General features: G+C 50.8%; 1 protein-coding gene across 3 annotated transcripts in view; it reads right to left on the reverse strand.

Moving 5' to 3' along the window:
* Positions 1-11311, reverse strand: part of SMAD6 (SMAD family member 6) — a 53209-nt gene extending 41898 nt beyond the window's left edge. For 2 of the 3 annotated variants that reach the window (XM_061595377.1, XM_061595375.1), the window contains exon 1: positions 9399-11311. In XM_061595377.1, coding sequence (XP_061451361.1) covers positions 9399-10188 — 790 coding nt within the window. In that variant the 5' untranslated portion in view covers positions 10189-11311. The remainder of the gene's footprint in view (positions 1-9398) is intronic. The other variant, XM_061595378.1, reaches the window with a different exon arrangement.
* Between the last annotated feature and the right edge of the window lie 1423 nt (positions 11312-12734).

The raw sequence follows: 12734 nt of genomic DNA on the forward strand, positions 1-12734 counted from the left end.
AGTCTCATTCCTTGTTTTTATGGAGACCTTGCCTGTACACTGAATTAGCCGCTCCCAAGATGATCAAAGCTTCCCAAGTAAGGCCCAGAAAAGTCACTGGATTTTAAATAAGTACAAGGGGCTGGATGTCAGTTTGCTGGTATGTAAAGGGAACAGAAGAGTAGAAAACTTTTCAAGGGCCACAGCTAGCCAGGAGAGGGCTTCAGGAATCTAAAAGCTGCAACTAGCAACTTCATTTACTCCAGAGTAGACCCACCAAAGGCAAGGAGACAGCTTCAGTCAGCCAATTGCAACACTGAGGCTCACTGGGAACATGTAGCTAGCAACCCCCTGGTTGTAAAAATACATCAATACTAAATGTGTCTCCTTGGGAGTAGGTTGCACTGATTTTAAAGTTCCAGAAATTCCTCACCAGTGTACAATGAGGATTTCAGGCTGAGGGAGCATTTACTGAAGAGTAAGTGCCACTGCTTTCAATGCAAATTATTCTCCATCTGGTGCTCTGAGGAAGACTGCAAGCTTACAAAACTACACAAAGGAGAGCAACAACACTTCAGATTTTTTAAAAAAAGATTTTCAACCAATTTATGCCACTTTCCTCTCATCCCACCAGCCCAGGGAAAGCTGGGGACTTTTAGTTTTCAGAGGAGACTGAAAATTCGCTGTTTCAAGATCCTTGGCGAATACAGAGAACTATAAATTCTGAGACTTGTTTGGGAGCAGAGTTACTCGAACTGGTTTATGTCTGTACAGTAACTGCTGCACAGACATCCCCACTAACACTGTCACATTTTGGGGAAAGCTGCACTTCCTTTGGAGGCGCTCAGCAACACTGGTTCCATCCAAACCCCTCATTGCAAAGTCTATGCGCATTTGCTACAAAGAACACGGTGTCCAGTGTTCCAAGTAATATTCAAGAGAAAGAATTCCATCACTCCCTGTAGGAAAGATATAAAGCGAATTCAGGAGGAACTGCGACTGCAAAACAAATAAAATTAAGGAAAGCTTACTTGCCAAAAAAAGGGGGAGATCATTAGCAAAAATTTAATATCCTTGAGGATTTTTTCCCCTTATGGCAACACAGAAAAGAATTAGGGAGCAAGAAAAGCAGGCACCCACCCCTCCAGTCGCTTCATCAACAAACTAACAAGATCCAGGATATTGTGTCCAAGTACAGCTTCTTGGACTCTTATATTTCTAGATTGAACTAAATGTCACTGTTGGGGCAAGAGAAAAGTCAATTCCATAGAGCAGGTTTTTCCTTCCCTAAAGGAGTTACAACAGGAAGGCAAGTTTTGCTACTTTTTTCTTTTTAAAAAAAAATTAAAACGGAAAAAACTAACTTGCAATAAAAAAAAAGAAGTTGGGAAAAGCGGCACTGCAGCTTTAAGAGAGGCAGTCAGATAAATTGCCAGTCAGACTGGCGCCAGCAAAATGCAAACTGCATATTATCACCACTTCTTCACCTAAATAGCAAGAGGGGGGAACCTCCTTAGGAAAGAGGGGGGGTGCTTTTTAAGCACAACTTGAAACTGATCTCAGTTGAAAAAGGATAATGCCAGGCCCAAAGAAAAAGGACTTCTGTGTGTGTTTCTCTTTAATTCCCATATTCTTTTGTCTTAAAACACCAGTGATTTTCTATAGCCCCTCTCCAAAAAGGTTATGTCTCAGTCAGCATAGCCGAAAGGGCAGTAATTTTGTGAAGATGACTGCCACACTCACAAAAAAAGCAAAGTCAAATTTGCCTTTTTAAAGAAGTTCCCACAGAGGCTGCAATCTGACACTTCCTGAGGAGCAGGGGGTGAATGCATTAAGCCTTACTTCTGTGCAAATTTACTTAGGATCGGCTTGCAGAGCATGCTGAAGCCAGTCCAGCCACAAAGGCAAACAGTTTTGTTTCATCTAACACACATTCAAGGCAGCCTTGCCTTCAAAATCCAAGCCCCTTTGGGAGTCAAACTCAAAGCAGGCCTGGATTGTAAATATCCCCAAGTTTTGTTTTGTTTTTAATGACAGTGCTTGTCATCAAAGCAGTAGAAGGAGGTGAAGGAGAAACTTGCATCTTCTCTCCCTCGGCCATAGAGAGACTTATCAGGACATGCTTCAGTGAATAGGTGCCACCTATTCCTGCAAAAGAAGCAAGCACTGAGGCGCTTCTCAGCCTTTGGGGACAAATTTGGTCACAGGGGATGGGGAAAGAGTATCCTGGGTTTTGTTTAAAGTGTATTAGGGCCCGCTTTCTGCAGCCTGGTGTCCTCCACATGTTTTGGACTACAACTCCCATCAGCCCCAGCCAGTGCAGATGCAGGTTGCAAAAAGGCCTCCCTGCCCCACCAACATCATACCAAACTTTGCCCCTTATCAAAAAGTGCATGGTGAAAAAACGGATTAATTAACAGAGAGTACCTGGCTGTGATTTTGGGCGTACTCTTCCTGGCATCCCATAGAAAACCCCCCCTTGCCACAGGGAGGGGGACAGCCAATGGAAGCCTGCCTATTTTTTCACATTGCTGCTGCTGATGCAAAAGTTAACCCCTTGCTGGCTGGGGCGCACCATGACATTTCGGTGCTTTGGTAGCACAGTCAGGAGTGGCTGATCGTGCGAGGTGAAACAGGCACTCTCCTTTCTGATCCTTCCAGGGTTCCTCTAGGAAGTGGCTACAGGTAATTTGCAAGAGGCATCTGGGAGAGTCTGCCTGGGGATGGCAGAGGCTGTGAAGGAGATGCCTGACTACAGTCTGCTTGAAGCATAATGCGGGGACAGCCAGGACCCCAACCTGGAGTGAAAGTAACCCCTTCACCCTGGCCACTGACTACATACAGAACCCACTCTAGCTGTGACGGTCATTTTTTTAAAGCTGCTTGGAATGTTTATTTATTATTTGATTTACATCCCGCCCTTCCTCCCAGCAGGAGCTCAGAGGCGGCATGTTGTGTTTTACATTGTCGTGACCTGCCCTGGAACCTTCTGGTGAAGGGCAGAAAAGGAATCAAATGATGATGGTAAGTGGTACCATTGGGACTGGTAGGGCGGAAGGCAGGGAGTCTGACACTAGGTGGCGCCAGAGCCAATGACAGGCAGAACCAACCTGTTCTCGCTTTGTTCCCTCCATCCTCCTCCCTGCCGAGTTCTGCAAGGGGCAACCCAGACGCTCAGGTGGAGGAGGCAGACGGGCAGTGCCGCCTTTGCACTGGTTTCGAGTAAGAAGGCGGGTGGGCAGGGTTGGTGGGACACTGCCCCATCTGGCCTCACGGACCAGCCTCTGCTAATAACAACAACACAGGGATCTGCCTTATACAGAGCCGGACCATTGATCCATCCAGCTCAATGCTGTCTACTCTGACTGGCAGAGGGTCTCCAGGGTTTTGGACACGGCCCTTTCCCAGCCATACTTGGAGATGACATGGGGGACTGAACCTGCATGCAGCTAATGCGCTCAACCACTAATCTTCCTCTTGAATATCCTCTCGCAAATTACAATGGGAACGGAGGCTGCCAAAAAACTTTTCTTGACTGCTCCCCTTTTAGCCTAGATCAGCCTCCCCCAGCCTGGTGCCTTCCAGATGCTTTGGACTAAAACATGCCAAATGAGGCTGATGGGAGTTGTAGTCTGGAACATCAGGAAGGCACCAGGTTGGGGAAGGCCAAGGCAGGGAGGCAGGCATAAAATGCTTAAAAAGAGTTCCCTCCTTCAGGAAATTCCATTGTGCCTCACAGCTCCTGTGGCAGAAGAATGAATTGCTGTTGTCTACCGTGAAGGAAATCTAACACCAGGTTTCTCCTGCGACACCCTGCCCCCAGGACCTAAGCTGTTTATCCACATTTTCTACGACTATTATTACATTTATATCCCACCTTTCCTCCAAGGATATCAAGGTGGCATGCCTGGTCCTCCTCCTTTCTATTTCACCCTCACAACAACCCTGCGAGGTAGGTGGGGCTGAGAGTTAGTGACTGCCCCAAGGAAAATACATCCCCCCTTTCCCCCAAGTTCAATGTCAATTGAGGGGTCTAGCACTGACCTCCCTTTATCATCCCTGCGACAGTCGCAGAGGGGGAGTGATTCACCCCTACATTTCCCCCATCCATTTACCGAAGCAGCCTTATGGCTTTTCGCACTGGCTTTGTCCCAGTCCCCCCAAAAAGGAGGGACACCTGCATCTGGACTGTACCACTTCATGCAGGAAGTGGGCTTCAATCACAGGACAGGACGCTTTGCCACACATAAGGGCAGGGCTGTTGTTCAGTGGCAGAGCACGTGGTTGACACCCAGACGGTCTGCAGATTCAATCCCCGCGTCCCCTGACTCATCTCATGGAAGATAAGGCTACCAGTGGCAACTGGCCCTGACAACTGTGCTCGGCCACTATAGCCAGAGGGAGCAGGCTTCTGGAAACCAGTTGCCGGTAGCCGCAGGAGGGGGGAGTGCTCTTGCGCCCAGGTCCTGCTTGCCGGCTTCCCATTAGGGCATCTGGTTGGCCACTGGGAGAACAGGATGCTGGACTAGATGGGCCACTGGCCTCATCCAGCAGGCTCTTCTTATGTTCTTAAAACCTGGGCAGCCGCTGCCAGTCAGCGTTGACAATACTGAGCTAGATGGACCAGTGGCCTGACTTGGTGTGAGGCAGCAGCTTTCTATGTTCCTAAACAAGCAAACAAACAAACTGCAGGCAGATATTAAAGAAGCCAACGCTGGAACCGCTTCCCTTGGCATCTAGTTTTTTTCCGACCAAGGAATATATTTTCAGTCATGTGCACTCCACCCCACCCCGCAAGCTGAAGCGATACAACTAAGACACAGGTTTGCCAGCTCAGCCGCTGTTTCTGAGAACCAGGCCTCCCTGCAACTGGACAAAACGAGGCTAATTTTGTTAGACACTTTCAATCTGGCAGTGGAGATGCAAGACATGCATTTCACACGTGAAATAATAATCATAAATAACAGATAAACTTGGCATGCAGGTTTCCAGCGCAGCCATTGATAAGGGGAGATGGTTCTGCTTGTCCATGTAGGCCCTCAAGGTTCATTCACACTTGCGCAGGCACCACCAGACGACCTAACATGAAGTGAGGATTTGCACATGTGAATGAGCCACCCAGGACTTTTTGCACTGCATCACCTCAAATGCAACACTTTCCCCATGCGAGTTCATTCACACAATCCACCACAGTCAGCAAATGCACGGTGATGACATGTAAACCAGAGGCATCAAGGGGTGTACGTACGTGCACGTACGTACCAGCCCTCACTTAGACTATGCTTCAAGTCAGTCTTCAGCAAAGGTTTAGGTAGGCAGAATACAGACTAAACGCTACGCTGGGGTGCTATTCAATAATGACCTGCATTTTAGTGAGGTATCACCACCTGCGACTCTACACACCTGGCTTTGGACAGTTTTGCTTTGCTCTAGGGCTTTTTGGCTGGTAGGCCTTAAAAGCACCTCTACATTTTATTGATTGATCCACCCATCTGCTTTCCCTTAACTCTGAAACTGCAGTTTCTGTCAGCATGCAAGCTAACAAGGAGATAAACATCTCAGACTATGGGTCAACAATGACCAGCCGCTGAGCAAAATCTGTTCTGCCACATAGTAAGGGGTACTATGTGGGGCCCCCAACTTGCCAGCCTAGACTTAAAAGTGGGGTGTGAAGAGAGTGGCAGTGGCAGCGGCCAGATTTACCAGCACACCACTCCGAGGGCCAGAAGGCTGACACCTTAGCTGCTCCACTTCATTTCTCAAAAGACCAGATGCTGACCAGGGTCCCAGGACAGTGCAAATTCAAGTACCAGACACATCAAACATCCTCATCCTTTATTTGCAGACCAATCACAGCCGTCGCATTCACAACTGAAGATGAACCTTAATCTGGTGCACTCCAGATCTTTTGGACTACAACTTCCACCAGCCCCAGCCAGCATGGCCAAGGCTCAGGGATGATGGGAGTTGCAGTCAAAACAATTCAGAAGGCACCAGCTTGGAGAAGGCTGCCTTAAACCATGACTTACCATGCATGAGCAAATTGCACCTCCTTTCCACACACTGGGAGGAAACAAACCAGTTCCTTAGCCCAGTGTTACGAACAAAGGACTGTGGTTTGTTTCACTCCAAGGAAGCCGCTATGACTGACTTTTGTTTTCATTGTATTTGTAACATTTTTATTCTATGGTTGTTGTTCTTTTTTTAACATGTTGCAAACCACGTTGATGTTTTAAACAAAATAGTGGTATGAAAAATGAAATGGACGGCCTTCACGTCAATCATGACTTATGGCGACTCTATGAATAGGGTTTTCATGGTAAGTGGTATTCAGAGGGGGTTTCCCATTGCCTTCCTCTGCGGCTGAGAGGCAGTGACTGGCCCAAGGTCACCCAGGGAGCTTCATGGCTGTGTGGGGATTCGAACCCTGGTCTCCCAGGTCATAGTCCAACACTCTAACCACTATACCACACTGGCTCTCTATAGTGGTATACAAGTACTTTTATAAATAAATAAATATGATAAACCAAGGTTTGTTCCTGCCTTCCCAATCATGGTTTATCTGAATGAAACAAACAACAATCCCTAGTTCGGATGTAGCTCCAGGGATCGTGATTTGTTTCCTTCCTTCCTGTGCAAATGGGGAGGAGCAAAGCAGGTGCAATGTGCTTGTGCACAGTAAATCATGGTTTTAAAGCTTACCACAATGTGTGCAACCTTAGCTGCTATCTTCAGGGGCTCTTACTTCTGAGTAACATGTTCGGGTTTGAGGAAGAGAATCGTCCTTTTATATTCTCCAGCACCCAACAAGATGCAGTAATTGACACCAACCTGGATGGCTTTAAGAGGATTAGACAACTTCATAGAGGATGGAGGCCATCAATGACTATTAGGCATGATGACTATGTTCTACCCCTACTATCAGAGGCAGGATGTCTCCAAATACCAGTTGCTGGGAATCGCCAGTGGGCGCAGGTGACCTTGTTTGTCAGCTTCCCATAATGGGCATCTGGTTGGCCACTGTGAAAACAAGAGGCTGGACCAGAATGGGCCTCTAGCCTAATCCAGCAGGCCTTTTCTAATGTTGCCACTCTCAGGGTCAGGATACTGGCCTGGGTAGAACATAACTTGTCTGGCTACACAGAAGTTTTTTACATTCTTATTCCACTTCCTTCCAAAACCGTAAGAAATGTTAGACTGAGAATATTGGTAGATAACACACGCTGTATGCGATAATAGGATGTGATGCACCAGTTAAGGCTGGAGATGTATACCAGCTCTGTCAACCCTGAAGAGCAAAACCAATTCAACTTCCTAGGCCCAAGCCCCAGACATTGAGCTATGTGGGCCATTCAGCACCTGAGAGTTGTTCCGCTCTGGTGGCAAATAGCCACTTGCCATAGATGGTGCAATGACTAAGGATCGGTTTGAACATGAATGTGCGTTACTTGATTTCTCAACCCTAGATTGCCCTCAGCTTGAATACTGGAAGGTGAAGATGTCAACTGACTTCTGTAAGTCTGAGGTGACATTTAAAAGCTCTCTTGGTAGCGTTTGGATCTGTGACGACCCATTCACACACGCAGGTCATGTCTGCAGCCTCTATCTGAGCCACGTCTGGACACGTGGCAGCGGAACGCGTCCACTGACGTCATATAAAAAGCCCTGTGTCTGAGGCATCAGAGAGTTGCTTCTGTATAGTTTCCTTCACAAGTGCATCACCATTTGTTGTTGCAGTTTTCAAATGAAGAACCTGCATGTGTGAATCAGCCCTAAACGTGGATTAAATGTCACAGATTCAGGGCATTCATGTGAACTGTCACTATTCTAAAACTATCATCCACTAGCACGGTGGCCTCGAAAAACTGCAACTTGAACCATTCAGACCAACATTCCTGGTTTAAAGAGTAAATAACCGGAAGTTGTCAACCATCAACAGAGAGGTACTGTTGCTCTAGGCTCCCTAGAGGCCACACCCTATGACATTAATGCAATGGGCTATTATCCCAGAAAACATTCTGCATATGCTCGACAGCATCTTTGATGCAAGATAAACAGGGTCATCACTGGACGTGGCACTTTACAGAGTTTCATATGCAAAACATTACGCCCTTGTCCCAAGATGCTTATCACCATATCACATTTTCCAAGCCTGAGTTCTGGTGCTTTCAGTGACTGAGCACTACTCAAATGAACAGAGAGAGAGAGAGAAAGAGACTCCAGGGCTCCAGCGTTCTGTGGCACCTTCCAAGACTAACAAAAGTTGACTGTAGGATAGAGGCCACTCTTTAAGATGTGGCAGTTTCAATAGGTAGCCAACATGATGCGCTCCAGATGCTGTCAAACCCAAACGCCAATCATCCCTGACCACTGGCCATGCTGGCTGGGGACCTGGTGGGACCTGCAATTCATCAACCAAAGTCCTATGGAAGGACCACAGCTCAGTGATACAGCATCTGCTTTGCACATGCAGAAGGACCCAGATTCAATTCCTGGAATCTCCAGGTATGGCTGGGAATGTCCCCTGTCCAAAAGCCCGGAGTCACTGCCTGTCAGAATAGACCAGTGTTTCTTAATCTTTTGTGGGTCACGGACCCCTGATGAACACCATAAACAAATAGATTAATACAATGAATTTTATTGCATTGGAAACCGATTTTCTTTTTTTGTGGCTGGTTCATGGACCCCCTGAAGTCCATCCATGGGTTCCCCAGGGGCCACAGGTGAAGAACCCCAGATGTAAACAATACTGAGCAAGACGGCCAATGGTCTGACTTGGTATAAAGCAGCTTTGCTGTTCATTCCCTTGTTCACCTGGAGGGTACCAAATTGGCTGTCCCTCCCAAAATGCACGTGTTGGCCTATAATATGTCTACTATGGCACACCATTCTGGAATTTGCTTCTTCTAGAACATATTTCCTTCTTGGATCAGACCAAAGGTCCATCGAGCTCAAAGATGGAGAACCTCCGGCCTTCCAGATGTTGTTGGATTACAACTCCCATTATCCATGCTGGCTGCTGGGAGCATGGACTCCAACAGTATCTGCAGGCCACAGGCTTCCCATCCTGGATCCAGCCCAGCATTCTGGATCCAACAGCCACCAGCTATAGACCATCCAGGTAATGGGCTTTCCCTAACCCTTTAACCCCAGCATCTGAATCCAGAAGTCTACCCCCTCCGTCAAAACGGTCAGTGAACCACTCAGGGACCAGTCAGGAATTCTACCGGACGCCATTTTCACCAATAAGCCTGAGCATACCGATTCTCCATATGGAAGATCTGCAAAAGGAGGTGTAACCTGCGGGCCCTTCCCCGAGTTTGGGGCCCCTCCCGGCTCTCCCTCCCCGCCAGACATCCCCGCTCCTCGGGCTCCCGCCCGCCCCAGCAACTAGCGAGGCGATCCAAGGCAACCCTTACCTGGCCCGCACAGCCTGCTGAAGTGATAGGGGTTGCAGCACACCGTGGGGCCGTCGGGGAGGCCGAAGCTGCGGCATTCGCAAAGCGGCTTCAGCTCGGCCGGGTGCTGGAGATCCGGCCAGCGGAAGAGTTTGCCCAGCAGGAGGTGCGGAGGAGCCGCCTGGCCGCCCAAGCGCACCTCGGCGCGGGAGACAAGGACGCAAGCGCTGGGCATGCCGCCGCGGGACTCGACGGCGTCGAGGAGGCTGTCGAGGGAGCGCTCCTTGAGACGCTTCAGGAGCGAGTAGGTGACGGTCTTGAGCTCCTGCTCCAGCAGCGACAGTCTGGAGCGCCCTTCCCGGGCTGGCAGCTCCCGGGGCCGGTGGGAGGCGTCGTCCGTTTCCCTCTCCTTGAAGAGGCAGCAGGTCACAGTCATGCCGTGTCTCTCCTGAGCCCACCACGGGCTCTCCCTCTCTGTGCCGCCGCCGCCATCCTCCTCCCGCGGTGCTGCTACTGCCGCCGCCGCCTCCACCTCGGGGGGCGCCGAAGGGTCGCCCTCGCCGTGCGCCATGGACCTCTCCAAAGTGCGCGGCTCCTCGACGGCGCCTCCGCCGGTCACCGCTCGCCTGCCGCTGAAGGGGGGCTTCTCCAGGCTCCTGCGGTCGCTGCCCCCTTGCTCATGGCTCTTCCTAAGGCTGCTGCCGGCGCCGGCGCCGCCACCATCTCCTCCTCCTCCGACGCCTTCTCTGTCGGGGAGGACCCGGTTTCTCCAAAGTCGCCGCACAAGCCCTGCCCGTTTGGACCTGAACATACGCTTCGCCCGGCCGCGGAGCTGCTGGCCTTTCCTGGCTCCGGATCAGATCTTCCCAAACGAGGACCGCATGAAGGAGACCCCGCAGCGCGACCTGCTGCTGCGGCAGCGACGGCGGCGGCGCCCGGAGCAACCGCTGGGGCTCCTCGCACGCCCGGCCCAGCCACTCGCCCAGAAGCGGCAGCCGCGCAGCCACATGAGGGAAGGAGGGCGCAATGGCATGGAGCGGAGCCCCACGGGCCGGCGTCCTGGCGAGCCGTGAATCCGCCGCCGCAACCCGCCCCCTCGGCCCTACATGAAGCCCAAGAGCCAGGAAGGGTCGAGGCCAGGCAAAACCGCCCGCGGGCTTGGCTCCCTCCCTGCAGCCGAAGCAGATCTTCTTCGGGAGTAGGAAGGAAAGCCGGAGCCTTGCAACGAGCAAAACGCCAAAGAACCTCCACACCAATTGGCTTCTCTCTCCCCTCCCCGCCGTTCCCCCTTCCTCTCCTCTCGAAGCCGGCGATGGAGACCCTCGACGGTGGTGCCTTCTTCGCCTCGCGCGGACGGCTTTCAAAAAGTTGCCCCGACGACTTCCCAAGTTGGAGGCTGGCCGTCCCCCGGGGCACGAAGCAGGCTGGCAGAGCCGCGCATGGCTGCGCTCGCTTGTAAAGATCCCAGGGCGAGAGAAACGCAGCAGCGCCAGCAGCAGAAGCCGAAGAAGGGGCCGCCGCTCCGGGAGCAAAGGCGCCCCGTCTCTCTTTAGGCGGCGCGGAGCAGCATGGCAAATGCACGCGAAGCGCAGCGCTCCGAGGCTTGCAGAACCGGGCGGGCGAGGCTCCTGGGGGCAGAGGCGGCCACCGAGGGTAGAGCGCCCCGACTTCCCTTCCGCCGCCGCCTCCTTCTTCCACCGACGCCCCCCCCTCCGGCTTGGGTGCCGCAGAGATCTGCCTCAAGACAGCGGCCACTCGTTCCCTTTCTCGGTCGCTCGCTGTCCCCCCTCCCCTTCTCCGCGCTCTCTCTTTTTTGTTCTTCTAAAACACACACGCAGGGCCCCCGAGGAGAGCGCTGGAGTCATTGGCTCCCTCCCATCATGTGCCAGTCTAGACACTTTGGCGGCGCGGAGCTGCACTGATGGTTGCGCAAACAAGGTTTCAAGTTTCTTAACTCTTAAAGGAAAACGCCTCCCGCTTCTCTCTCTCCATTCCTCCCTCGCGCCGCGCTTTTGGCTTCGGGGCAGCCCCCTTCCTCCCCCGGCCAAACCCCAAAATAATAATTGAGGGTAGAAAAGTAGCTTCTGTGGAGAGGAGAAGGATTTAAAATCATCATCATCATCATCATCAACAACAACAGTATAATAATAATAATCAACAACAACAATAATAATAGGGAAATGGGAGCCAATGAGAAGTTCTGGTGTCGTTTGCTTCATCTGTGCAATGTCCAGAGTGCCAAAGTACTAGGAGTCAGAGGACTGGCGTTGCATGTGGCAGGAACCATATGTGCCTCCTGGGGAACCTTGAGAGAGGCTGTTTGGAATCTGGGATACCCCAGAATGCCCAACAACAACAACAACAATGGTGGATTCTATAGCAAATCTTGAGCTACTGACTTTTAAGTTCCCTTCAATGTGCATCCCTCTGCAATAAATCTCATATTAACTGCCTCAGTGGGGATTAACTTTTGGGCCACCCTGCCTGCGATCAGGCAACAGGTGGGTTTAGAGCAGAGATCAAGAGCTTGCGGCCCTCAAGAGGTTTTTGGTCTGCAATTCCCATCAGCCCCAGCTAGCATGGCCAGTGGTCAGGGATGATGGGAGTTGGAGGCCAGCAACATCTGGAGGGCCCTCAGAGGTTCCACCCCCTTGGTTTACAGCCTTCAAGGTTGCCCAAGGCATTGTCACTGCAGTGCAAGTTCAGGGTAGTATATGCCCCAGGAAGAAAATGTGCAGATTTGCAAAGGATGCTGGAATGTAATTTGCTTGCATAGGATCCCAGTCCTTACACACTGGCATTCTTGCAAGGGAGAGACCTTGCCACTTACCTCTTGGACCACACACTCTTTCATTGGCACCCCAAGTGGTGGTTCTATTGTTTCTCCCCTCACAACCACCTTGTGATGTAGGCCACTGTTACTCCCAATTCTACACCTGAAAATGAGTGACTTGCATAGGGTTTGCTGGTACGTCAAGGGCTGCAGTGGGAACAGAATCCAGGACAATACTCTGCCCAGCGATTGCCTGGAACATCGGTCAAGTTTCATTTGTACGGAAAGTGTTGGGTCAGAAAATGCCTCGTCGCAAAGCAAAAAGGAAAGGAGTGTGGAATGTAAACAGTTCAGAAGGAAATCTTCCTGAATACCCAATTGCAGAAGTTCTAAAGATGCCTTTCTTGCATACCCTGGAAGCAACAGAGCTCCAGGGAGGCCCAGCATTAATTATTTGGAAAAAGTCTAAGAAGAGCAGGGGAAAAGATTATGCTAGAGCCCAAATATGGCTGCCCCTTTTGGGACAGCCATTTGTTTGGAAAGAAGAGGGGAAGGCCCATAGCTCAATGGCAGAGCATCTGCCT

Source organism: Rhineura floridana, chromosome 14 (genome assembly GCF_030035675.1).
Source record: "Rhineura floridana isolate rRhiFlo1 chromosome 14, rRhiFlo1.hap2, whole genome shotgun sequence".
In the NCBI taxonomy this organism is placed as follows: Eukaryota; Metazoa; Chordata; class Lepidosauria; order Squamata; family Rhineuridae; genus Rhineura; species Rhineura floridana.